Source organism: Gymnoscopelus microlampas, assembly GCF_963454915.1.
Source record: "Gymnoscopelus microlampas genome assembly, chromosome: 17".
Taxonomy (NCBI): domain Eukaryota; kingdom Metazoa; phylum Chordata; class Actinopteri; order Myctophiformes; family Myctophidae; genus Gymnoscopelus; species Gymnoscopelus microlampas.
The window spans coordinates 46,206,302-46,233,398 of NC_139954.1; the positions used below are offsets into that span (position 1 = coordinate 46,206,302).

The 27,097-nt window shown below is 42.5% G+C and overlaps 2 protein-coding genes across 6 annotated transcripts in view; both read left to right on the forward strand.

The window, feature by feature from the left end:
* The window catches only part of parp14rs3 (poly(ADP-ribose) polymerase family member 14-related sequence 3), a 35,243-nt gene extending 26,326 nt beyond the window's left edge, over positions 1-8,917 (forward strand). For all 5 annotated transcript variants that reach the window (XM_084085005.1, XM_084085008.1, XM_084085006.1 and 2 more), the window contains 3 exons: positions 5,518-5,681; positions 6,095-6,269; positions 7,839-8,917. In XM_084085005.1, the coding sequence (XP_083941131.1) occupies positions 5,518-5,681; positions 6,095-6,269; positions 7,839-8,134 (635 nt within the window). In that variant the 3' untranslated portion in view covers positions 8,135-8,917. The remainder of the gene's footprint in view (positions 1-5,517; positions 5,682-6,094; positions 6,270-7,838) is intronic.
* Positions 8,918-10,912: 1,995 nt separating this feature from the next.
* ubxn4 (UBX domain protein 4) overlaps positions 10,913-27,097 on the forward strand; it is a 34,747-nt gene continuing 18,562 nt past the window's right edge. The window contains exons 1-7 of the mRNA XM_084085020.1: positions 10,913-11,124; positions 15,881-15,980; positions 17,566-17,594; positions 18,393-18,511; positions 19,962-20,151; positions 24,817-24,949; positions 25,660-25,714. Coding sequence (XP_083941146.1) covers positions 11,043-11,124; positions 15,881-15,980; positions 17,566-17,594; positions 18,393-18,511; positions 19,962-20,151; positions 24,817-24,949; positions 25,660-25,714 — 708 coding nt within the window. The 5' untranslated portion in view covers positions 10,913-11,042. The remainder of the gene's footprint in view (positions 11,125-15,880; positions 15,981-17,565; positions 17,595-18,392; positions 18,512-19,961; positions 20,152-24,816; positions 24,950-25,659; positions 25,715-27,097) is intronic.

The following is a 27,097-nucleotide window of genomic DNA, read 5'->3' on the forward strand; positions in this document are numbered from 1 at the left end:
ACTTGGATGCAAACTTGGGTGCTATGTGTACGCACGCACGCACGGACAGACGGATGTGAACACGCGTGCAATGACGTGTTCGCACAAGCACCGGGCGGCAGTGGCTCAGGGGTAGAGTGGCCGGTAGTTCCCAGTTCGATCCCGGGCTCCCCCAGAGTTAGTGTAGAAGCAATCTGGGAATAGCCTGGGATCCAGCCTGCTTCGCTACGTTCGGCAGACTTTTTTTTCTCTCTTCGCTTATCAGTCTGGAAAGCCTCCTATCTCAAAGGGAGGCGGGACATGGCATACGGCTGGAATCGTGCCGTGGCTTCTGACTGGTCTGTGGTGCGGGGCGGGACAAAAAAAAAAAACGGTGTGATCGTTGTGATTCGTCATTCGTTTGAACAACATCCAATCAGCAACGACGTTGCCTAGACGTAACATATGTAGTTCCAGTGTAGTTCTGCAAAACGAGTCAATAGGAGGCATTCCAGAGTGAGAAGCGAAGAGAGAAAAAAAAGTCCGCCAAACGTAGCGAAGCAGGCTGGATCCCAGGCTAATCTGGGAACCCATCGTCAAATAAAAAGGAAAAACAGCGCCCCCAGCGTTTTTCACTTTTGCATTTGACTCTGGGGGGGGGGGGGTGATTAAATAGACAGACGATGACTGGAAACCGGCGTTTGGTCTCTGCCCTCCCCTTCCGGTTGGTACGCCTACTATGTTTTCATTCCCACTGACAAGATTTCTCCACGGAACACTAACACCACTTCTCCCAGAGAACACGGATGGTTTTAGTTACAAGCCCACTTGTTTCTATGATGTTTCTATGTTAAAATGTTACTAACTTTCCGTGGTTTTGTCGGCTCCGAGGACGCTGTTGTTAAATGAGTTTAGGTTTGTTTCCAGTGGCGAGCGAGCGCACAGAGACGTAAATCCCGCCCCCACTACATTTTATTGGGTGAAGCGCGGCCTGCTTCCTGATCTGAAGGCACGCCCACTTGCTCACGCGTTCTGAACGCGGGGCTCCTGACAGATTCAGTAGCGCAGCTTCTGAATCTGTTCTTGAGAGCTTAGCGTGGAAGTGTCCTTGAGCAAAGACGCTGAACCCCTAATTGCTCCCGATGAGCAGGTTGGTGCCTTGCATGGTTTCCTCCTCCATCGGTGTGTGAATGTGTGTGTGTGTGAATGTAATGCACAATCTATGTAAAGCTCTTTGTGCAGTGAGCAACTAATCACATGTGTTCACAACGTGGTGCAAAGTACATTTTCAGAAATTGTCAGGAATTATTCAAAACTACTTCTCCCCCCCCCACACACACACACCCACACAATCATACATTACAGTACGCACGCATGAGCATAATAACATACATTATAATCCATATCCACAGTACGCACATATCACAATATTCATGCATGCATGCACACATGTACTGTACGCACGCATGTACGTGCGCACATACATACTGTACAGTAGATGTGCGCGCGCGCACACGCACGCACACACACATGCACACACACGCACACGCACGCACGCACGCACACGCACGCACACGCGCACAGCAGCCAGGGTGGCTCTTCTTAGGTCCTGCACTGCTTGCAAATATCCTCGCTGTCGATCCGTGACCCAGTGTTGCCAGACTCTGTGAGAGAAACGAGCAACCAGGTCTAGGAAAACCAGCCCAAAAGAAGCGACTCTGGGCCACATGCGCACTTTCACATAATACACCAGCTATTTGAAAATAGCCGATCTACAAGCTCACAACGCGTCGCGATGCGACGCGTTGTGAGCTTGTAGATCTGCTATTTTCACTGTCAAGCAGCCCAAACGTCTCCTCTCTCTCTCTCTCTCTCTCTCTCTCTCTCTCTCTCTCTCTCTCTCTCTCTCTCTCTCTCTCTCTCTCTCTCTCTCTCTCTCTCTCTCTCTCTCTCTCTCTCGTGGCGGTGCAGTGGTTTGCATGGAGCAGCAGATGGGGCGTAGCGGCACGGCACACATTTAGATTCCATTATGATAACAGCACACAGACACAGGTACAGTAAGGGGGGGAGGAGGAGGAGGGGATGATGCAGATGTTAGAGAGGACCCTCATGATGGATCACTGGGGGGCTGCAGGCTGAAGGAGATGTTTGATGGAGGGGGGGGGGGGGGGTGTATGGGGGGTGGGGTCATTTGCCTGATAGAGATAAAACAAGAAACGTGTGAACAGTGTTCGGAGAAAAAATGAAAAACGCGCGCATGTGTGTGTGTGTGTGTGTGTGTGTGTGTGTGTGCGTGTGTGTGTGGGAGTGGGAGAGATTCAGCCCGAGATTTACCCCTTTTCCCTGTATAGTGGACAACACACACACACACACACACACACGCTGTTTCAATGATTGTGAATGTTCATCTACAACAGAGTGTATTAAAGCAGACGTGTTGTGTTGTGTGAGGGCGTGCGAGAGTGACCCTGAAAGAGAGAACAAATGAGAGAGAGAGAGAGAGAGAGGGGGGGGGGTACTTAATACATTGACTGTCAGGTATTAATTAATTAATTAATTCATCCTCCACCGCCAGTGTTTTTTTTCGTGGACCCACAGATCTCCCGTTCTTTAGTTATCTGCAGTTGAATGAAGCTCGTTTTGATCAAAAACGTAATGGACCACGGACGCGTCGACCGGGTATGGACTAGTTTTTATGAATCTGATAACATTGAGGCGGGGGGGAAAAAAGTGGGGGAAAAAAAAAAAGTGTAAAAAAAATTGGGACGACGTCATTTTCCGCTTGTATTCGTCTCTCGAAGACACGGCATCGTTCATACGTTGGCGAAGTATATAGGGTTTAAGTGGTTGTACTGTACGTGCTACTCTGAATCAATGGTCTGCATCTAAGATCAAAAGGAGAATAATATAGTCTAATAAAAACTAGAACCAGAACATTCCCACCGGAGATCGTGCAAAGGCACTCAAAGACCTCGACCTAGATGTCGATCCTGCTCCTATCCAACGCAGCCTTGGGCTTCATTTGGATCTGAAGAAAGACATCTTTACCTTCCGTGTATCTGACACAGAGAAGCCTTTTACACGTAGAGGGATACTCGCTACTGTCAACAGTCTCTTTGACCCACTCGGTTTGTGGCGCCCATCACTATCCAAGGGAAGTTCCTGTTGCGAGAACTGTCAAGTGAGGCCCTAGACTGGGATTCTCCGCTTCCTCAAGATAAGGAGGAAGAGTGGAACACCTGGAGGAAATCACTCCATGATCTCAAACAGCTGGAGATTCCCAGACCATACGCTGCCACCACCCTTTCTACATACAGCTCTGAGAAAAGAACTTCACATCTTCTCAGATGCTTCTATCAAGGCGATAGAAGCAGGGATATCACTTGGCATACAGGACCTGCTTTTCTGGCTCAGGCTGGGAAAGAACGATCGCTGGAAGAGGAGAGGTTTGACCTCATCGACCCAGACATAGATGTGGAAGTTCGCGCTCTGGGAGCTCCTCTCTAGGATCCCATCGCTTTGAGCGATTGTCTTCATGGACGTCACTAGTGAGAGCTACAGCCTCACTCATACACATCGTTCAGTCCTGTAAGGCGACAGATGATTAGCGGCTAACTAGCCTCACTAACAACAACACATAGCAGTGTTGTTTTAGTGCAGCGCATAGCCAGCCCCGCTAAAGCAACACCGCGGTGGCCACCTACCACCGCTATCCTTCCACGGTCTCTAATGGGCGCTGCTCGTGCGGGCCCGCTTGATCACGTGACTACATCACCGGTTCCCTTGGAAACGGACATCAACGTTTCTTTGCTTGTGGTGAGTTAGCCTTGACTAGCTATGATAGCTGCTAGGTTAGCATGGCCTCCAGTCAGGCTACTGTTGTTTCACTTAGCGGCTAACTAGCCTCACTAACAACAACACATAGCAGTGTTGTTTTAGTGCAGCGCTAAGGCAACACCGCGGTGGCCACCTACCACCGCTACCCTTCCACGGTCTCTAACGGGCGCCGCACATGCGGGCCCGCTGGATCACGTGACGACATCACCGGTCCTGTTGGAAACGTCGCGTTGTCCGCGGGACTGGGTCACATCAGAGCTTCAAAGGTACCGGGCCTCCTGAACAGTGGAGCGACTCTGTTGTCCAGGGGCAATTTTTGGTACGCAGATTGGTCTCTCCACCGGAGGTAACGAGCCAGATCTGGGCCAGTTTGGCCGACCACAGGTCGGTTTGTTTGCCTCCAAGAAGGCGAAATGTTCTCGCCTCTTCTCGGTAGAGGGGACCCCCCTCACGGGGTGTGGACGCCTTGGCGCACGGTCGGCCAAACAAACTGCTTCATGCGTTCCCGTCGCTGGAGTTGGTCCTCTCAACAATGGAGAGGGTCAGACTCCACGGACTGTCAGTGCCACCGGTGGCAACGACGTGGGGCGCGTGGTCTGTCCGGTGAGAGCTTTAAAGTTCTACTGTCAGAGAACAGCGGCCGGCCGATTGTCGACGCAGTTTTGTCTCCTTTGGCCAAGGTGGTCAGAGGAAGGCAGTTAGCTCAGACGACGCTTTCTAGATGGATCTTGGATGCCATTAAGCTGGCTTACGCTAGCGGTGGCGCCCCACTTCCAGAAGACGCTCGCTCTACTGGAGGCGTGGCAACATCCTGGGCCCTCTCCAGTGGGGTTTCGGTTCAGGAGATATGCGCGGCTGCACAATGGCAGCTGCAAGATCCAGCAACACTACTCCAGCCTTCTCTTTTAGCTGAAAGCTGCAGTGTCACCCGGTCGACCGCTGACCGTCCGCGACTGAAACCGGCCTATTTCAGTGCCAAATACTGAAATACAATTACAGCACTTTAAATCGAATTCGAAAAAAAAAGGGGAGGGGGGGTTAGGGTGGGGAGGGGGGGGAGGGGGGCTAGAAGAGCTACTGTAAATAATGATAAAGAAAACGCCGGGTTATTGTGTAAAAAAAGACATATTTAGCCACCGGACAGAAACCAGCAATAGGGACGAACTGTAATTACTTAAGCCCCGCCCCCTCTGTCTCCCCATTGGCTGGGCTTTAAACAGCCATCATTCCAGTTTGCAGCATGCTACCAAGTACAAATTTGGTAAGTGGACTCAGACCACCAATAGGGACAAACTGAAATGAGTTAAGCCCCGCCCCAAAGGCACCGCTTCCTTCACACAGGGTGTGATTTTTTTATGGACATTTGTAACTCAAATCTTTGCCTCTGGGGGTCCCTGGAAGTAAATATTTGACAAATGTTCGCTTTAAAAATATATATATATTCCAAGATTTGCCCAAATTGTCAAGATTTTTCAAAAATAGCAGATCTACAAGCTCATAGCGAGGCACTCAGGGCCACGCTTTGAGCTTGTAGATCTGCTATTTTTTAATAGCCAAAGAAATCTTAAAATGACACAGATGAAGCTGTCCCAGTCTTAACGGGTTAAACATACATGAATTATCTATATTTAGTTCATATTTATGTCATGTTAATGTTAATTGTAGTGCCTCTCATACAGTAATAACATGTAGCTGAGACACTAAAATGTCTCCCTCTCTCAGCTGTCATACAGTCTCCACCAACCTGGACCCAGATGGGCAACAAGGACATGGACATCGTTGACGTTGCGCCAACCTCAGCAGAGTACAAGAAAGTTGAGACAGAATTTGTTAAAACATCCCAAAATGCACAAGCTGGTATCAAGCCGACCATTCATGTTGTCAAGGTAATTTATACTTTAGTTAGGTTTGTCTGTGGGTATACTTTGTTATGAATTGTCGATATAAAGCCTTAAACACCTTCACCCTGAATTGTATTGTTTCATAACGCGTCACGCACTGTAGGCTGGTGTCAATTTGCAGTCCCTTTGGTAGATGTACAAAGACAAGCATTGTGAAGGGTTACGATACAGGTTACGGTACAGGTTAAAAGTCACAGTGTCAGTCTGTTTAGTCCTGCACTTATAGAATAATTCACAATAGTCATTCTGACACCAATCTGGGAACCCATTCGGGTGCTTCTATGTTTATTCCTACTAACAACAATAACGGCAGTAGGTGCTGACAGATTCTGCTGTCTTGAGAGATTACACTAATACACTAATACCATTGTACAATATCACTCTGGCAATGTCCACAGATCCAGAGGATCCAGAATATAGACCAGTGGCAGCGGTACGCCGTCAGGAAGCAGCTGCTGGATAAGAGGTATCCCACCAACAAGAATGAGATGAACCTCTACCACGGCACGACCTCAGCCATCTGCCAAAAGATCAACGTCAGTGGCTTCAACAGGAGCTTCTGTGGTAGAAATGGTAGGTTTTGGGGGTACTCTAGTGCAGCGGTTCTCAAGCTTTTCAGCTTGAGACCCAAATGAGTAACTTGATGTCTCTCCTGGGACCCAAACTTGTGAAAATAGCAGATCTGCGAGCTCACAGTGCATCACAATGTGACACGTTGTGAGCTTGTGATCTGCTATTTCCACTTTCTTAAACTTGTTTTCTTTCTTAGATTTTTGTATTTATCTATGAAATTATTTAGCTAAATTTATGAAAAATTGTGGATTTCTTTCGACAGTTATGAAAAATCTGATGAAATAATAATTAAAAAACAAAATGTAGGAAACAAAAAATAAAGGGATATTTAGTCGTGACCCATAAAAATGACGGCACAAACGCATAAACATGAACTCCAGAAAACCAGAAAAAAAGCTACATTTCTCCCCTGTGCTTATCATAGTATTTGATTTACATATTTACGTTCACACATAAGATATGACAGCTAGTTTTCTAGTTGGCACTGTAGTTGTGAGAATGACCTCCTCTAAACACTTGCTATTAGTTATTGTAATGTGTTGTAGTAATTACACAAGCATTTTCTGTTCCCATAACTGACCATACAGTAATAATTAGGGATGTCCGATATTATCGGCCTCCCGATATTATCGGCCGATATTAGCATAAAAATTGATATCGGGAAAATATCGGTATCGGTTTTTGAAAAAAAAAATTTTTTTTTTTTTTTTTTTTTTTTTTTTTGCTTTATAAATAAGTTACAGGAGTTCTTACTGTATATGGTGTGTGTGATATGAAATTTGAGCTTACCCTAATCACAATAATCCCCGCATATATCGGTATCGGTTGATATCGGTATCGGTAATTAAGAGTTGGACAATATCGGTATATCGGTTATCGGTAAAAAAGCCAATATCGGACAACCCTAGTAATAATGTGTTAACTTTATGCAATAGCCACATCAGATCAGGACAGGTTCTTGGGCAGGGCCCGTCAGGCATTTCTAAACTCTGGACTCCAGTGGTCCATGGGGTCTTAGCATGCACAGTATTTATTGTGCCAGTCCTCAATAGCCTTGTGTAGGGGAACACAGCAGGAAGTCTTAACCACTTTCAACCTGGTGTCCCTATTTTGGTCAGGTGAAATATTCAGAATTGTTAAAAAAAGAATCACACCCTGTGTGAAGTGAGTGGTGCCTTTGATGAGCCCCGTATTGACCCCCGTATTGATGTTGTCATCAATGTTTGTGGACAGACATACATACATACGGACACACGGACAAAGTCATGTATAGGAGTGGTTGCCTTCGGCACCACTCAAAAGTGGGTTAGGGTTACGTGTCTGTGTTGTGAACTAGTACAGTATCTGTTTTCACCACGCAACACCATCGTGCAACAAAGCATAAAATAAGGCTTGAGTTTGCAGAGGAAAGTCATCTCTCTCTCACACACACACACACACACACACACACACACACACACACACACACACACACACACACACACACACACACACACACAGTGTATACATAGACGTCATGGGCCCATTTTCAACATATTAATGAGTTTCCTCTTGATTCTGTTTTCTCAGCCACTGTGTATGGTAACGGGACCTATTTTGCCAAAGAATCCTGGTATTCACTACAAGACGCCTACTCCAACCCTGATGCCAATGGCTTCAAGTACATCTACCATGCTCGAGTCCTGGTCGGGAAACCCTGCAAAGGGACGGCAGGCATGTTGGAGCCATCACCTCTCAACCCCGGTAACCTGGGAGCAGGCCTGCATGACTGTGCAGTGGACAACCCACTGAGTCCGTTCGTCTACGTGGTGTTTTGCGATGCAGGCGCTTATCCTGACTATCTGATCACCTTCAAGACATCATGAGGAACACTGGGGAAACAATCAGGGTACAATTTGACGGTTTGCACTCAAAAATATGGCCACGCGATGAAACATTTTGTTCTCTTATCAACCCCCTCGTAAAAAAGGATTTAAACACGTCAGTCTTGTTTTTTAGTGCACACCTTTAAATAGTTTATACTGTGATCATCCTGTTTTTTTTTTTTACTTTTAATGATAAATTGCACGCCAGTATGGCTACACTGTGGGAGAATTATGGTGTTTTACAACCAAATATATTGTGCATTATAGGCTGTATTTACATGAATACGTTTTTCACTTTTTCAATTATATTGATTTACAAACTTGTTTGTTTATTTGGAGTACATCAGTTTTCTTTCCTAATTGAATTGACAAAATCCTTTAAAATACAGTAGTTGTGACTAGATGTGTGATACTGTTGAAGGTAAACAGTTCAATTCAACTCAAACTTTATTCCAGACACACAGGATAGATTAAACATAGAGTAAATACAAATCATCAACATCATACAACAAATTAAACAATAAAAAAACACAAAATCATAAATATAGGCCGACTCTCCAGTGTTTACACAGCCTGGACGATAGAGATAGAGAGATCTCCCAATTTCTTGTCCTCCTGGCATGATAAATTATGTCATGATCATTGCCATGGAAATGCGTACAACTCCTTTGTTCATACCTTTGCTGCTGTAATGTTTTGTTTTTCTCTGATTGCACTGCCAATGTTTTGTTTTTCTCTGATTGCACTGCCAAAATTTAATAATACGATTTTATGGAAAATAAAGTTAAGCCATAGTTTAAAAGATGCATGTTTCGTTCCTTAATTTCCATGGATCACAATAAGTAACGGCAATATAATGCTCAGACCTGAGGAAGAGAGCCTGGTTGCTGGAAACGTTGCCAAATAAATAGTCTGGGAGACTGGGAGACAGAGCCTGGACACCAGGGGCGCGGCCACTGTGTTCTGATTCAAATCAACAGCCAATGAAGAAAAGGGTGGCGGCATCCACATGCAGTGGGTGTTGCATGTAAATAGGCGCGACGGCCGCCATTGTTGTGTGTACTGCTGTTTGCCTCTCGTCTGACTTTTTAGACGAGTTGCACAGCTCTCAGACCGGTAAGAGGCGTGTCCGCTCAGATTCTGAGCATAAGTTACATCCCGCCCACAAATACCAGGGCTCTGGCCCAGAAGTTCCTCGCCACTCCCGTTTGTATGCGAGAGCTGGCGAAAACTTCTGGGAACACAGATTACCAAATAAATGATACAGGCAGGAGATCGTCTCGGTCTGTGGAGTTTGCCAGAGTGATATTGTTCAATGCTATAGACCAATTATTTGTTTACTAACATTGAGACTGGACGCACAGGTGATTGTTTCACGCAATCAATTCCTAACCTGTTGTTTTGGGGTGCGCTGGTTTCAGCACACCCCAACCCCCTCTTGTGTGTTGGCTAGTGAGGCGCGTCCTAGCGAGACCTGATGTAATGGGTTTCATTGCGCGCATAATGGTTGCATGCATACTGGTTCTTATCAGTGTGACGTCGACTATTAACTAGGGGTCTATTAGTGTCAGAATAATCTCTCTGTTAGCACCACTGCCTTAAAGGTCAAGACCTCTTTGGTCGAGATGTGGGTTGTGTAGTTGCCTTGCTCTCCAAAGGTGGACAAGAAATCAACACCCTAATTCTTACTCGGAATTAGTTATATCTTTAAAGTGACTGTGTTTTAACCCAGTGATTCAATCAACTTGTGTAAACTGCTCAGACAGGTATGCTAAATGAATTCGGGCTTGACACTCTGTCCCCCAGGGGACCAAGCTTCAAACGAAATGAATACAATATGACAAAAGCTATATATATATATATATATATATATATATATATATATATATATATATATATATATATATATATATATGAACTTTTATTGTGTATAACGACAGAGGCCATTTGAGAAAAGGAAGTGATGTGTTGTCTGACATGACTCAGTACTAGCAGCGTTGCCATGTCTGCTTATTATAAGTGACTTTGGGCCTATTATTCTATAAAGTCCCTTGTAAATATTGGTAGTTGCGGGTTGCGTTTTTTTTGGCTTGTTTCTAAAGTGTAGTTGTTTATTTGGGCTTGTTTCTAAAGTGTAGTTGTTTATTTGGGCTTGTTTCTAAAGTGTAGTTGTTTATTTGGGCTTGTTTCTAAAGTGTATTGTTTATTTGGGCTTGTTTCTAAAGTGTAGTTGTTTATTTGGGCTTGTTTCTAAATTTGCTTATTTGGGCTTGTTTCTAAAGTTGCTTATTTGGGCTTGTTTCTAAAGTTGCTTATTTGGACTTGTTTCTAAAGTTGCTTATTTGGGCTTGTTTCTAAAGTTGCTTAATTGGGCTTGTTTCTAAAGTTGCTTAATTGGGCTTGTTTCTAAAGTGTAGTTGCTCAGAATAAATACATATTTAAGCATGTTCTAATCATGTATACTTTACTTTACTTGAAAACCTTTTCCAAATATTGAATCTTTTATTGAACATTTTGGAAAACATAGCCAATTTAACACTGAGGTGCCCATTCTTCCCTTAGTGCCCACTCTTCCTTACCCTTCCTCAATGCCCACTCCTTACTCTTCCTATAGTGACCACTCTTCCTTACCCTTCCTCAATGCCCACTCCTCCTTACTCCTCCTCAGTGCCCACTCCTCCTATTGGTGCCCACCTATATATCATGTTATTACCGTGGGCTTGGTTTTCATAGACGTATAGCTGCTTATTTCTCTCGGAAAGTCAAACCTGGCAACCCTCAGCACCAGGGCCAGTAGACCAACAACAAGCTGACTTCACCAGTCTTAAGGATATTGATGTGACTGGTCAACAACAACAACAACAACAACAACATCTTTCCACCAGACAACAGCCTTTCCACCATTAAGATGCGTTGGTTCGACGGCTCCATCCCTGCTGCCATCGCCTCCGCCAAACAGCAGACCTTCATCTTCGTCGTTGTTATAACAGGTATTCTGTCTATGTCTGTGTAGCTTAGCTAGCTAGCTAGCTAGCTAGCTGATTAGCTGTGTCTCTATAACGCTCTGCCAGGCGCGCTGCTCTGCTCATGGACCCAACATTACACTGTCTCCGTCTTTAGTCAAAATAAACTAAACTACTTCGCTACTCACCGACACCAAGACTGTTTTGTGTTGTTGACAGTCCATTCTCCAGGGTGGGAAGCCTCTCAGCACCACACCATCTCTGTATAATGCACTTTTTGTTCGGTAAATAAAATATGTACCGCCAGACGGAAATTCTTTTTAATTTGCTCCACTGCGCCCCCTACAGATCTGGTCAATATAAACTACCATTGATCAGATCTGTAGAGGGCGCGGTGGAGCAAATAAAATAATTTCACCATCCTTTGCAATCATTTCTTTTCAGGCCAAAAAGTGTATTATACAGAGAAGGTGGGGTCCCGAGACATTCCCCATCGTAGAGAATAGACTTTCAACAACACAAAACAGCCTTTGTTTTGGTGAGTAGCGAAATCGTTGTGTTTATTGCTTTTACTAAAGAGAGACCTCGCGCGACAGTGACATGTTGGGTCTATGAGCAGAGCAGCGCCTCTAGCGGAGCGTCAGAGAGAAGTCACTAAAGCTCTGGACCAGAGCTAATCATCAGCTAGCTAGCCAACCTAACGCTAGTTAATGAAGTTTTAGCCATTTAGCTAATACCAGGGTGAGACAGGTGACGTCATTGCAACACAAACATACAGGGGGACATGCCACCTGTCAGGTAAACGTAAACATTACAGTATAACATCATTATGGGCTTTAGAATTGGTGTAGCTGTTCTGTCATGTAAACACGGCTGTGTGTGTTTACACTGCTGTCAAAGCTAATGTTAGCCAATGTCAACGTTACCCGGACACTGGTTACCTATCAAACTGTGTGTGTGTGATGATTCACAATAGGCTCATATGCACAGCAGCCATATTATCACTTCCTTCACAGGTGTTAACAATGATACTAATGAAGGCTCTGTTCCATTTAATAGTGTAGCACAGTGGTTTCCACGACCCCCATAACTCTGAGAGTGTACAAATGGAACCAAATGGACCCGTTACGGGTCCATTTGGTTCCATTTGTACACTCTCAGAGTTACACACCTGCAAGGGGCCATTTGGAAGCCCATGAGGGTCCCCTGGACCCCAACATTTAGACCCACTGGTGTAACAGAGTGTTTCCAGTGGGCCAGCATTCCACAACATCAGCATCCTGACTCTGTTTGACCAGAATGGAACACCTGTGAATGTCTTCATAATATGGCTGCTGTGAATAGAGCCTATTATGCTGTTTCGGTGAAATCCTGTGGAGAAAGCATAGACCAGTGGTTTCTCAAACTTTTTCATGTCAAGGACCCCCAAAGTGATATATATAGATATATATTTGTCCACGCCGGACCCCCATCTGAAAATATTTTGAGCCAGGGACCCCCAGAAGAGAAGGTTAAGTGTTGCAAATGCAAAAAATAGCAGATCTACAAGCTCGCAGCGCGCCACGAAGAGACGCACTGTGAGCTTGTATATCTGCTATTTTTGAATAGTCAACTTATATAATGGGTAAAGTGGTTAACTACTTTTCCTGGGGAACCCCTGGAACCACCCCAAGGACCCCCACTTTGAGAACCAATGGCATAGACAGTAGGGAGACAGCTAAGAGAGCATGATTCAGAATCAGATTTTGTGTGTATGGCGATATGTGATGTGTTTAATGTTTCCCAATTCGTCTACAAACGGTCGAAAATCTTGAAAATGTGTGGAAATCTTTGAATACATAATATATCTTTAAAGCCAACATTTGTAACTCAAATCTTTGCTTCTGGGGGTCCCTGGAACAAAATATTTTACAAATGTTTGCTTTAAAAACAATACTTTTTTTTGGACATATTTCAATTTCAATTAAAACTTTATTCCAGGCACACAGGGGGTCCATGAAGTACATACAAATATCACACAACAAATAAATAACAAGACATTATAAAAATAATAATAATAATAATAAAAAAATCATAAATGGATGCTGACTCTCCAGGGTTTACGCAGCTTGGACAAGTACCGGAGACAGCTCTTCCCAGGATTGACAATATCCTCAATAATACTGTTCCGGGACTCATCCAGGCGAGACATGAGACATCCATACATAGATCTTAACCCATTGAGACCTGAAGCCGATTCTACATGTCTCCTAAATCTCAACAGTTTTCTGATATCTCACACCACTGATTTCTATGTCAGTGGTGCTCAATCTTTTTCATGTCAAGGACCCCCACAATTATATGTATTTGGCCGCGGAGTCGCGGACCCCCATCAAAATATTTTGTTCCAGGGACCCCCCCAGAAGCAAAGATTTGAGTTAAAAATGTTCGCTTTAAAAATATATATATTCAGAAGATTTGCACACATTTTCACGATTTTTCAAAAATAGCAGATCTACAAGCTCGTAGCGCGGCACTCGGTGCCGCGCTATGAGCTTGTAGATCTGCTATTTTTGAATAGCCCAAAGTGTAAAATAATGCTTTTTAGCTCAAATCTAAAAATGACACCGTTCCAGGTCTTAATGGGTTTAAGTGAGCCTCGTAAGTGTGGATTCCACATGTTACAAACAGGTGACTGGCTCTATGCCATCTAGGGACCTTAAGTAGTATCCTCAGGGCATCATTGTAGGACACTTTAAGCCTCCGCATGCTTACCTTTCTTGCATAAGCACCACAGGAAAGCTGTATATACATGGGAGTGCAGAATGCCTTTAAAAAAGTGCACACTTGACAGGATTTGAACACCTGCGAAGCAGCATATTAGCCTGGGCATAAAGTATGCGGCACTGCCTAGAGATATCTTTATCATCATGGAGGTGGTCATCACGTAGCGCTGCACGATTCTTGCTCAAATGTGAATCACGATTTTCCTCCATAAGAATTGAGATCACGATTCTCTTTGAACCCCATTAAGACCTGAGAACGATTCTAATTTTTTTCCTTCTAAACACTAAAAAATATAAAAAAGTATTTTTTCACGATGTAAAAAAAAAAAAATAGCAGATCTACAAGGTCATGGTGCGGCTCGGTGCCGCACCATGACCTTGTAAATCTGCTATTTTTTTGAATAGCCAAATAAATCTTAAGTGACACAGATGCGTTCCAGGTCTTATTGGGTTAAATATAAAAAAAAATACATTTATATATATATATATATATATATATATATTAATTTAATGTTAAATTTATATTTATGTTTTGCTTTACATCGTTTAGGTATGATTGACATAGCAAGTTGGTATTATTCAGAAGCAAAAAAATAAATAAATACATTAAAAAAAGTATTAACGTATTATTAAAATGTAAAAATAAAAATAAATCGCCATAATTTAGAAATGAGATTGCATAGGTGTCTGAATCGAGATCACGATCTTTTTTCGATTAATTGTGCAGCACTAATTGTCAGTTGAAATGTGGCCAAGGTACTTGATTTCCTGGCACACAGATAGACGGCTGTCACATAGGTGAAAGGCCAATTTCTTGTCCTCATGGCTTCTCATTATCATTCATGACTACTCTTTTTTTTGATGGAACCAAATGGACCCTAACGGGTCCATTTGGTTCCATTTTGGACACTCTCAGAGTTAAGTTAACATCGATTTTACAATATAAATTGGGGTCCCAGAGATATAAATGTCATTATATGGGGGTCCGTAGCCTAAATGCATGTCAAACTGGGGGCCCTTGAAATTGAAATGGTTGAAATCACTGCTAGAGCCGTAAAAATCGTCTCTTATGGGGGGTCCCTGGCATATCTTTTCAAATGGGGGTCCGCGGGCTAATAAGTGTCAATTTAGGGGTCCTTGACATGAAAATGTTTGAGAACCACTGCTGTACATGTACACAGTTAACAGTCAGTAATACTGTTAAGCAAGAGCCCTTTCTGTTCGTTTACCTGACAAACACCACGTAACGTCCACATTCCCCTGCTGCCAAAAGGCAAAAAACTGCGACCTCTGCAGGCAAGGCATTTCACAGGACACTAATTCCACCGCAACGCCTGTTTCACCGACGATTACAAGGATGTAGTGGAGTGAGTTCACACTTTCTGCGCCAACGTCAGTGTTGTTGCCAACATAATGCACTGTCTGTCACCCCGTTGATCTGATCATAGAACAATGTGTCATCAGCCTAACTGTAGAGATGATCACCATTGACATCATGATCACATATAGTGGAGGCGGTGGGGCATGATGATGACTATAAGCAGGGACGTGCACAGATAGACTCTAGGTGGTGCACCTGCCCTTTGCCCTCTTGACCAGAAGTGCCCTTTTGAAAAAAATAAAAAAACGTTTTTTTTCCCCCAGTTTACAGCAGGGGTCTTCAACAGGGGGTCCGGGACCCCTAGCGGGTCCTCAGAGTTACTACAGGGGGTCCGCCAAATCTTTATGTGATATGATTTTTCTTTTTACCATAACCACTCGAAACCTAGCATCCCTTTTCTGAGGAGAACTTTAGCCAAAAATAGCAGATCTACAAGCCCACAACGCCTCGCGCTGCGAGGCGTTGTGGGCTTGTAGATCTGCTATTTTTGGCAAAGAGGTATAGGTGTAGAGGGAAAAAAGAGCAGACCAAGTAAACAAAAAAAAAGTATAATTTACTTGAGCACCTGCCCCTCAAAATGTCTGTGCACGCCACTAGCTATAAGTGACTCATCACTAAACGTTCTCTCCCTCTGAAGGTGACGATGAGCAGTCTGCACAGCTCATGTCCAGCTGGGAGGACGACACGGTCCATGAAGCTGCACAGACCTGTGTGGCCATCAAAGTGGACGCCAAGAGGTAAATGTGTAGCAGTGGTTTCCCAAACCGGGGGTCCCCAGATGATTAGCTCAATGTGCAAGATTGTCTTCTCACTCAACGGTAAACAAACCAACATACTGTAGTGTACAGTATGTGTATGTTGGTGTATACAGGGTATCTGCGCATTTCTTAAAGGTAGGGTAAGTGATATTTTTGGCTTAAAACAAAAAGTATTTTGTTAAAAGGTTAAAGCACTATATTCTGATAGTAATCATTGCTATAGAGTGTTTGTTCAGTAACGAGTCTCCCCGTCTCTCCAGCTCTTTAATAAACAGAAAATACATTTTCTGGTAGGTGTCAAAGTCTCAGCCAATCAGGAGAAAGTACCCATTTTTAAGCTTCATTTTTATAGTGTTCCAGTTCCAATTTTGCCTGCTCATTTCTTAGTGTCATCACTTCCAATTTCACTTGTTTAATCTATATCCTGATTGATTTCTCTATCCTGATTGGATAAAATTGGAAATGAAACTGAAACGAAAATGCATTTTCTGTTCTATAAAGAGCTGGAGAGACATGGAGACTCCTTATATGGACAGGACACTCTATAGTAACGAGCACTATCAGAACATAGACCCATTTTGCAATGATTTGAATAATTGCAAATCACTTACCCTACCTTTTAAGTTACAATGTAATGACTTTTAACAACTTTTAATACTAAATTAGCAAATACCGGTATTGCGTAAGAAATAGGCAAACATTGGGAAAATACCCAATCTACAAGCCCACAACACCTCGCAGTGTGGCTATTTTCACAATATTTATCTGTGGAACCGAGTCAAACTAAATGTAATGCCTACAATTCCAAGTGCTTGTCAGGGTGGGGGGTCCCCAGTTCTTCAAATATGATTATTTTTGGGGGTCACGGCCTGTAAAGTTTGGGAACCCTTGACGTTTAGTATGTGAAAGGTCACAACATTTTAGCCTTTTATATGCTGTATGACTCATGACCTAAAACTGTAATATCACCCCAGTTGAATAGCTCAAATTAAATCACATAATATGAAAGTACAGTACACTAACTGCGGAATCGATTGCCACAGTATGACAATAAAACCTATTTGGATAGACTTTTGTAATCCAAAGCACTGCAGTACTGTAATTAATTGCGGTGTCAACTTCCGCATCTTAACACATAGCCTGCGTTTTTAGAAGAACTTTTTTTTTGACCCAAAGACGAAGGAGATATGATTTTTCGAAGATCTAGACTCCTATCCACTTCCTTGTTAACTTAAAACTTAAAAATTCTGTATCTCGGCTCCTGAGTACTTTTTTAATTTCAATGAAAAATCTCTGGCAGAAAACTGCAAAAAATCTGAAATAATTCTGGCAGTCAATCGGTTAATTATCAGCAGAAGTAAATCTTATTGGTGATACGTTTTGGTGGAGGTATTTGTTCTCTCATATCAATTTCTAGCATCTGGAACAACTAATAGGCATAACAGTGGAAGATTGAAACTTTGAATTGTATCGCATTGGCTTTTAATGTTTGACAGTAACTTTGGACGTGTGGATGTGAAGATATGTATTGACCTTGTGATGTTCTTCTCATGTTTCCTTACAGTGAGACATGTGTGCAGTTCTCCCAGATCTGTATCCTTTTCCATGAACTCCATTTGTCCATGTGCACTAAATGTTATTATGTGGCGAAGGCCCCAGAAGATGCTGTGAAGATGTATGACCGAATAAAATACAAATCTCTCAAGAATATCTGTACAAAGACCTATTAGATTTGTTTTCCTGTTGGATGATATTGAACACAAAGTGCTCATGTTGGACATCCTTATCTGCTGTTTGGGCTGTAGGTAGACTCACGCGTGTCCATGTGTAACGGCCGGGATTCGAACCCAGGCCTCCCGCGTGGAAAGCCAACATCTTAACCACTACACTAGGTATTAGGCTAGGATCAGGCAGAGGCGCTGAGCAGCAAGGAGTCTGCAGCAAATGTTACTTTTTCAAACTGTAATTGTCTCCGCCACGCCGTAAGGCATGGCCAAGACTATGTTTTGTTTAACCCATTAAGACCTGGAATTGTGTCATTTTTAGATTTGAGCTAAAAAGCATTATTGTACACTTTGGGCTATTTTTGAAAAATCGTGAAAATGTGTGCAAATATTTTTATATATATTTTTTTAAAGCAAACATTTTTAACTCAACTCTTTGCTTCTGGGGGGTCCCTGGAACAAAATATTTTGATGGGGGTCCGCGGCCAAATACATATCATTTTGGGGGTCCTTGACATGAAAAAGATTGAGCACCACTGATATAGAAACATACGTTTTTCAGAATACTGTTGAAATTTAGGAGACATGTAGAATCGGCTTCAGGTCTCAATGGGTTAAATGTGAGTTTTTGGTGGGTTTGTGCCTTAACTCCCCCCCCCGTGTGAAGACCCGGTGGTCTGCATACCGTCCAGCTTTTTCATCGGAGAGAATGGTATTCCCCTTGAGGTCATTGCTGGCAGCGTGTCTGCAGAGGAACTCACTAACAGACTGGACAAAGTCAAACAGGTAGGAGGGGGGAATAGGGCCGCTATCACTTACTTTCTTGGTGATTATTTTATCGATGACTTTTTCAATTGATCAACTAATCAAAGCATGTTTTTTTTTCTCAAATCACAATGAAAGTCTTTTTGAAATATACTTTTAGTTGAGTAACTAAATTGATCATAATAATTGATAAATATAATTGCTATACATAATATAGCCAAAATAACCGATCTGCAAGCCCACAATGCTATTGTGGGATTGCATTTGTACTTTTTTTTTTTTTTGCTATTGTATTTTGAAAAATATAAAAAAATTAAGAAAGAAAAAACCCCACCCTATTAAATCGATTAGTTTGATTAACTGATGTACCTTAGGTGGGATTCAAACATCCAGTTATGGGGAGACTGCTACTGAGATGACCAAACGGATGACAGGGCATTAAGACCCATCTAACCCCTGATCATTTTGATAGGATCGGATGGCTTAGGGACGGGTTGAGGACAAAGTGCAGCAACTTGCTATGGGCCTGGTCTTCAAGATACACCACAACATTGGGATCCCCCTGTATTTGTCAAAATACTTCCAAAATGTTAATGATGTCCATGACCACAATACCAGAGGCAGCTCCACAAACCTTGTCCAACCCTTTTTTGGCTCAACAAAGGGAAGTAACTCGTTCTCATGCTATTCATCAAAAATGTGGAACGCCCTACCAAAAGGAGTAAAGGAGTGTAAAACCCTACTCTCTTTCAAAACTGCCCTAAAGATACACCTTCAGGAGGCTGCAATTGGAAAATGGCCCCTGTCTAAGTCCTAACCTACCTACCCCCCTACCCCCCCCCCCCCCTCTCTCCTTCTTCTTTTGTACATATTTCTCACTTTTCATACCAGTAACCTGTAAACTGATTGTATGACATATGGGGGAACTCATTTGAAACAAGCTCAGTGCTTTTATGAGTCTTCCAGTTTAGTAGACCTCGTATTGTGAATTTGTACTTCCATGTACTGTTGTTCTCATGTCTTACTAAATAAAGTACATCAATCAATCAATCAAGATGTCTTAACCCATTAAGGCCTGGAACTGTGTCATTTTTAGATTTGAGCTAAAAAGCATTATTTTACACTTTGGGCTATTCAAAAATCGTGAAACTGTGCAAATCTTCTGAATATATATATATTTTTAAAGCGAACATTTTTTAACTCAAAAATTTGCTTCTGGGGGGTCCCTGGAACAAAATATTTTGATGGGGGTCCGCGGCCAAATACATATAATTTTGGGGGTCCTTGACATGAAAAAGATTGAGCGCCACTGATATAGAAACATAGGTTTTTCAGAAAACTGTTGAGATTTAGGAGACACGTAGAATCGGCTTCAGGTCTCAATGGGTTAAGTCGTTTCGCTATGCATCCGCTCCTTTTATCACGTTGTACTCTCTGCTCACACTACACCTGTGTCTCTTGTCTTGACAAGTTGCACTCTCAGCAGATGCATGGAGGGGGAGCAGAGTTAGCAGAGCCAGAAGTTCCAATGGAGGCCAGTCCGTCTGTCAGCACACCCACAGAACCAGCCCCGGCCCCAACAGAGCCCATTTCTGCTCCTGTGGAGCCCACCACCGAGGAACCAGTGGAAGACACAGAGCCTGCTCCAGCCACATCTAAAGGTCAGTCACTGTAGAGATGGGCCATTCATGGATTAAAGTTCTCAGTCGCCAAGACTGATTTCAGTAATTTGGATTCCATAGTAGAAGCCAGCATGTCTTCTATGGAAGCATGTTGCGCAGCGAAAATAGCCTTTCTACAAGCTCTCAATGCGTCTGCGACGCATTGAGAGCTTGTAGAAAGGCTATTTTCGGTTATTTTAACACATTGAACGCCAGAGGTTAATCTCATAATGTACTCACCAGTGCCAAGCTTTTATTGTTGTTTTTTTGTTTTCTTCATGTCGCCATAGACCCCGCTAAATCCGGTAAAAAATCGCGTTCATTTGGTTCGACACAAACACGGGATCCGTGTGAAGCGAGCAGTGAAAAAAGCGAGTCGATCCGTGCCTCCATTTTGAAGTTACAGCCTATAACGTTAGACCGGTGGATGCGGAGAGAAAAACCACAAAGGCGATAATCGACTTCAAAGTTGATTCCTAGACAGGAAACGGATGCAAGCGAAAAAAACGGAACCAGTTTTATTTCGTTTCCGGTCGGCCCCCGGAACCGGAAGGGGTCAAAAAAAAATCCGGAAAGTGCACTTTTTTGATTTAACATGGGATTTCAATTTGTAAACAGTTGGCGTAGATCTACACGACTGGCACGCTGCGGCTTTAAATAGGTTCGCGTAGATCTACGCGATTGGCAGTCAATGTTTTAAGATTAGAGCATTTGAAGTGGTCAAACTAGCAATATGTTCAGAAGTATCTTCCATAATATCTTAATTGTCTCGGATATTTCATATAAAAGCAAAGGTTAAAGCCTGAATCTGTGATTACAGTATGTAGAACAGCAGGAACAATATTACTAAAGCATCCTAATTGTACATAGTGTATTCATTGTTTAGGAATCGGCGCTAGTGTGTGTGTGGGGGATCCTTTAACATGGTTTCACAAATCACACATTAGGACATTTTCAGTCGTGAGATTTAAACTAGCTTTAATCCATGGCCATTGAAAGGATTTGATGGAATCTGATTCCATTATCCATTGAATCTGCATATTGATCCAATTCTTGTCATTTACTTTTTGATAAATTGTTGGGTGGAAAAAGAGTTCATACAATACAGGTTTAATGGCATATTAGTTTAGTCTCAAAGCTGCACTATGTAACTTTCCTCTTCTACGCTGGATTTGAACCAGCTTTCCTGCGCAAGTGCTGCCATTTTTACCGGCTAAATAGCGCCTGCCTGCTTGATCAGGGGATAAATCATGACTAAAACATGAATCTTGACCATCAGGTCAAAATCTGTGTCAGATCCTGTGTCTAGGTGAGACATGACCTTTGACACGATCTAAATGTCTCAATAGAAGAGCAGGGAGACACAATACAACCACCCAATTGTATAAGTTATATTGTAGTAACATACTCTACCATACAGATTGGACAAAACATTTTATTCATAAAGTAAAGTTACATAGTGCCGCCTGCTTTAAACTCTGTTGAATAAAAACTTCACTTACTGAAAAGAACATACAGTAAACCACAAAAATGTATGTAGTAGAAGAACAAAGAAAAACATACTATTATGTCAAAGTTCAATCACAATTATAGATTTTTTTTAAAGGTTGTGCTGGAACTAGTAGCTGCAGCCTGACTGATCTGTCTAAAATGGGAGAAATATCCATTTTTCTTTTTAGATTTTCCTATTTAAAGACAATTTGTCAGTTAACACTTATTTGTTAAAATAAACAGCTCCATATATTGAGATGGCAATCATTGCTATAGAGTGCTTCTTCAGTAACAGGGCTCTCCCTGTATCTCCAGCTCTTAGTAAACAGAAAATACACTTTCAGGCTGTGGATAACAATTGTATTCAATCAGGAGAGAGAACTCATACAGTATAAGCAAGTGAAATTAGAAGTGATGAACAAAAACAATGAGCAGACAAAATTGGAACTGGAACACTAACGTTTTTACGCTAGATTTGACCTGAGGTAACAATGCCATTTTACTGGCTTGACAGTACACACTGTATCAAAACACACTTTGTATAGTGTTTACAAAGTTTACAAAGTTAAACTAAAAATAGTGAAAACACTGTAGATCTACAAGCTCACTGTGAGTGTTTTCTATGATTTCCACCCTGGAAGGAGGTTTCACTTTGTTACGTTTTAGTTTTCGGTCCCGGTAACGCCGTTGCCATCTAAACGGACGGCACATCTGATATTTTATTTTGTGGTTTTCTCTAGAGACTGTTGTCTTCTAAAGGGGGCCTTAGTCTCAGAGTGAAGCTACAAACACTCTGCTCAAGACAGGAACTCGGCCCGTCAAGTGTTAACTCTCCCTCCTCTAGAATGTTCCCTGAAGTTTACTTTCACTTTGAATCCTTGTTCTTGTTAAGTTCTCCCGCTCAGCTGACAGAGTAGAGCAGCTGTGTGTCTTATGCGTGTGATAGTGATATGCAACAACATTCTGCCAAGACCCGCCCCAGACCCGAAAAGTCGCGCTGTGATTGGCCAGTGGTCACTTTGAGTGACAGTTGGGGCAAACGCAGTCCCCACAACATCATTTACTATTCTGTGCCTATCGGTACATAACTCGGACGGGGCTGAGTAGGCTCAAAGCGAACTTCGCAACGTTCGGCACGGCAACTCGCGCGCTTTAGCGTGCGAGGTGGTTCCTCTCGTGGCTCAAGTTCGCTTGAGACTGCGCCCCTCCGTCGCGGTCCGGTCCAAAACTATACTTTATTAGCCAAAAAAAAGTTGTCTGCAGTTGTTGGAAAAAACGTGCCTCCAGCGGGAGTCAAACTCGAGCCTGAGGGTCGGCAGCTTAACGCCTAGTTAGGCACGCCACGAGTCCAGTTGGAATGCTAGGGTTTTTGTCTGTATTAGACCAGTGGTTCTCAAACTTTTTCATGTCAAGGACCCCCAAATAGACGCTTATTACCCCACGGACCCCCATTTGAAAAGATATGCCAGGGACCCCAATAAGAGAAGGTTTTTATGGCTCTCTAGCAGTGATTCTCAACCATTTTAATTTCAAGGACCCCCAGTTTAACATGCATTAGGCTACGGACCCCCATTTAATGGCATTTATACCTCTGGGACCCCAATTCATATTGTAAAATCAATGTTAATTTAACTCTGAGAGTGTACAAATGGAACCAAATGGACCCGTTAGGGTCCATTTGGTTCCATTTGTACACTCTCAGAGTTACAGAACCATAAGGGTCCATTTGGTTCCATTTGTATACTCTCAGAGTTACAGAACCATAAGGGTCCATTTGGTTCCATTTGTACACTCTCAGAGTTACAGAACCATAAGGGTCCATTTGGTTCCTGTCCATCACATAGCTGGGAACCCCTGGAACCCCCTCAAGTACCCCTAGGGGTCCCCGGACCCCACTTTGAGAACCAATGTATTAGACTGTAAATGCCCCCCCGCCGTTCCCTCTGGGGGCGGAGTCCCTGTTTTCTCGTTTTTGTATTCAGCCAATCGCAGGACGGCAGGGCGGGGTTTGGTCGAATGTTGTTGTAGAACAATATTACGCGTCTTATGCTGCGTTCCTGTGTCAGTTTCTTGTCTAGAAATAAACCAGTTTAGAGTTGATGTCTCTGCAGTTGTGTGCACCTTGTGGGGAGGGTCGGGTGAGAGCTCTCTCATATTGATGCCTGGTGACATCAGTGAGGAACTCCGTTTGGGTACGAGCAGGAGACACACAGACGGATATCGTCTCTGTCGGGTGGAAACCTCATATGTCCAAAACTGTTACTTTTCAGGATTTAAAAAAAAGCCCAAAAGCACTGCGTTTCGAGCTTGCAGATCTGCTACTTACTGCGTACTTTCGTGTGACGCTGTAGTATGATCAAGTAGGGGGGCGTTAATTTATGGAAAAAACGTACACACAGAGATTTGTCGATTTTTTTGTTTTTAAGTTCCGAGTTTGTGATGTCCATCTCTTTCCATCCCTTAGTCGCTGGGGAACATAGAAATGTGCAAATAATGTTTCTCTCATCCAGTTTCTTAACACTCACCGCCAGGCCCGTAGCCTACTGGCTGATAAATCCAACTGTAAAGCGCCGATCCCGTAGCCTACGGGCCGTGGTGCTTTTTCCTTTTTTTTTTATTTTTTTTTTTTTTCAATTTCCGGTACGGCACATTTCATTGTAACACCACCGGAAACAGAATTAATTGGGATCCGGTTTTGCCGATGCCGTCAGCCCTCGTTCTAATGACGAAACTGAAACTCAATTTTCTCCTTGTTGTTTTCTTCTCCTCGGTGATCACTGTCTAACATAAACCGTTCTAACTACAACATGGAGGCACCGTTTGACACGTGGTTTTCACTGCTCGAACCAGGCAGATGTCCGTGATGTTTACAAACAGTGCGCAGCTCAATTTTAAGGATTTTAACAAGGTCTATGGCGACGTGAAAAAAACAACAATAAAACGTTGGCACTGGTGAGTACATTATGAGATTAACCTCTGGCGGTCAATGTGTTAAAGAAACGGACCCGGTAGAGGCAAACCCCAGCAAAGTGTGGGGAGGCACAGTGGAGAAAATAACTGTTTTCTAATCTTTGGTTTGTTGTTTTATACAAATAGCTCTGTTGAAAAGTTTAGTCATTTTTTTTGGTGCAAAATACATTGGCAGGGATTCTAAATATTCTATATTCTCTGCAGAATCCCTGACCAGGCCAGTAGATGAAGGTAGCAGTTCAGGAGCGGCGACCCCAGGTGAGGACAGGAGCGCTTCATCAGATGACACGTCTAACAGCTCTCAGCCTGAGGAAAACCTGGAGGCCAAGGTGGAAAGGTAGGAGCACACACACACACACACCATATATTTTGGCCAGGTAAACATGACTCTTTTATTGGATATAATCCTCTATTGTCCTAAATCAACTCTTTTTGTTTTGTTTTACTTTGTGTATCTGCTTGCTCAGGCTGGTCTCTGCTCTACATGTAAAGTGTCTTGAGACAACTTGTTGTGATTTGACACTTTAGTTGCAATTTAGTTGAATTGACAAGGTGGAAGACTCCACCTTAAATGATCTAGCGTGCTCATTTTCACACTCTGAATAGGTTATGGAACACATTAACCCATTGAGACCTGAAGCCGATTCTACATGTCTCCTAAATCCCAACATTTTTCTGAAAAACGTATGTTTCTATATCAGTGGTTCTCAAACTTTTTCATGTCAAGGACCCCCAAAATGATATGTATTTGGCCGCGGACCCCCATCAAAATATGTTGTTCCAGGGACCCCCTGAAGCAAAGATTTGAGTTAAAAATGTTTGCTTTAGAAATCTATATATTCAAAGATTTGCACACATTTTCACGATTTTTCAAAAATAGTAGATCTACAAGCTCGTAGTGCGGCACTCGGTGCCGCGCTATGAGCTTGTATATCTGCTATTTTTGAATAGCCCAAAGTGTAAAATAATGCTTTTTAGCTCAAATCTAAAAATGACACAGTTCCAGGTCTTAATGGGTTAAAACATTGTCTATACCACTGTGTTCAGGTTAACAAAGACCCTGGAGGACAAACGAGAGCAGAAGAAGAAAGGAGAGGAAGAGGTGAGGAAGGTTCTCTTTGCACTTCAGATTCAAGCATCTGTTGAGTGGCTTTCACTGGTTTGTCATCAAGTCTCTCCTCCTGAAATTCAACACTCCACTCTTCAAGTAGAAAGAACAACTATATTCAAAAGATAGCCAGGATTCAGTAACTGATTACATAACAGATGAGTACTTTCCACTGCCTAGTATAAAAACAAACCAGTCAAATGATTAAACGCAGTGTATCAAAGTTTTGTTAAGACCTGAGGCCAATTCCACAAATTCCTTCTAAACCAGTGGTTCTTTTCAAAATAGCAGATGTAAAAAGCTCGCAGCGCGGCATGAAGTGACAGGCTGTGAACTTGTAGATCTGCTATTTTTTGAATAGCCCCAAACTAAAATTTAAAATGACATGGATGCTTTCCCGGTTTTAATGGGTTGACACGTTTAAACCACTTTAAACCCTATATACTTCATTGACTAGGCCCCGTCTTACACCAAATGTCTTTGATGAAAATGACAAATCTACTATAGCTCACAACGCAACGTTTTGTGCCTCCTCCTGTAGTTCCAATTACATGATGACTGTAACCTTTTGGCGGTGGTGTAAAGTAACTAAGTACATTTTCTCAAGTACTGTGCTTAGTACAATTTTGAGATATTTCCAATTTTATTTCCAATTTTCAGTACTTGAACTTCTATTCCACTACATCACAGAGGCAAATATTATACTTTTACTCCACTACAATTATTTGAAAACTTTAGTTGTGTAGATTTAGATTATTATTACAAAACATACATTAACCACTTCAGCCCTATATACATTTCGGCCATTTGAAAATAGCCGATCTACAAGCTCACAATGCGTCGCATTGTGAGCTTGTAGATCGGCTATTTTCAAAATATTTTTAGACATTTGTTTATACAAGTTGTGAAACGGGACATTCTACATAACGACTCATTTTACTTTTGGTACTTTAAGTACATTTTCATACCAATACTTTTGTACTTTTACTCAAGTTCATTCAGCATTCCGTACTTTTACTTATAACAGAGTATTTCTACAGTGCAGTATTGATACTTTTACTTAACACATTGACTGCCTGAATTATTTTCACTGCCTATTGTTATTCATGCCAGAGATTTTTCAATGAAAAAAAAAAAAGTACTCAGGAGCCGAGATACAAATTTTTAAAGTTTTAAGTTAACAAGGAAGTGGATGAGAGTAAAGATCTTCGAAAATTCATATCTCCTTGGTCTTTGGGTCAAAAAAAAAAAAAAAAAAAGTAAAAAAAAAAAGAAAAATTGTTTTTTTTTTGAATTTTTTTTTTTTTGCTAAAATCGAGTTAACTCGATCTTGGCAGGCAAGTGATGAAAAGCTAATATCGAGTTAATTCGATCTAG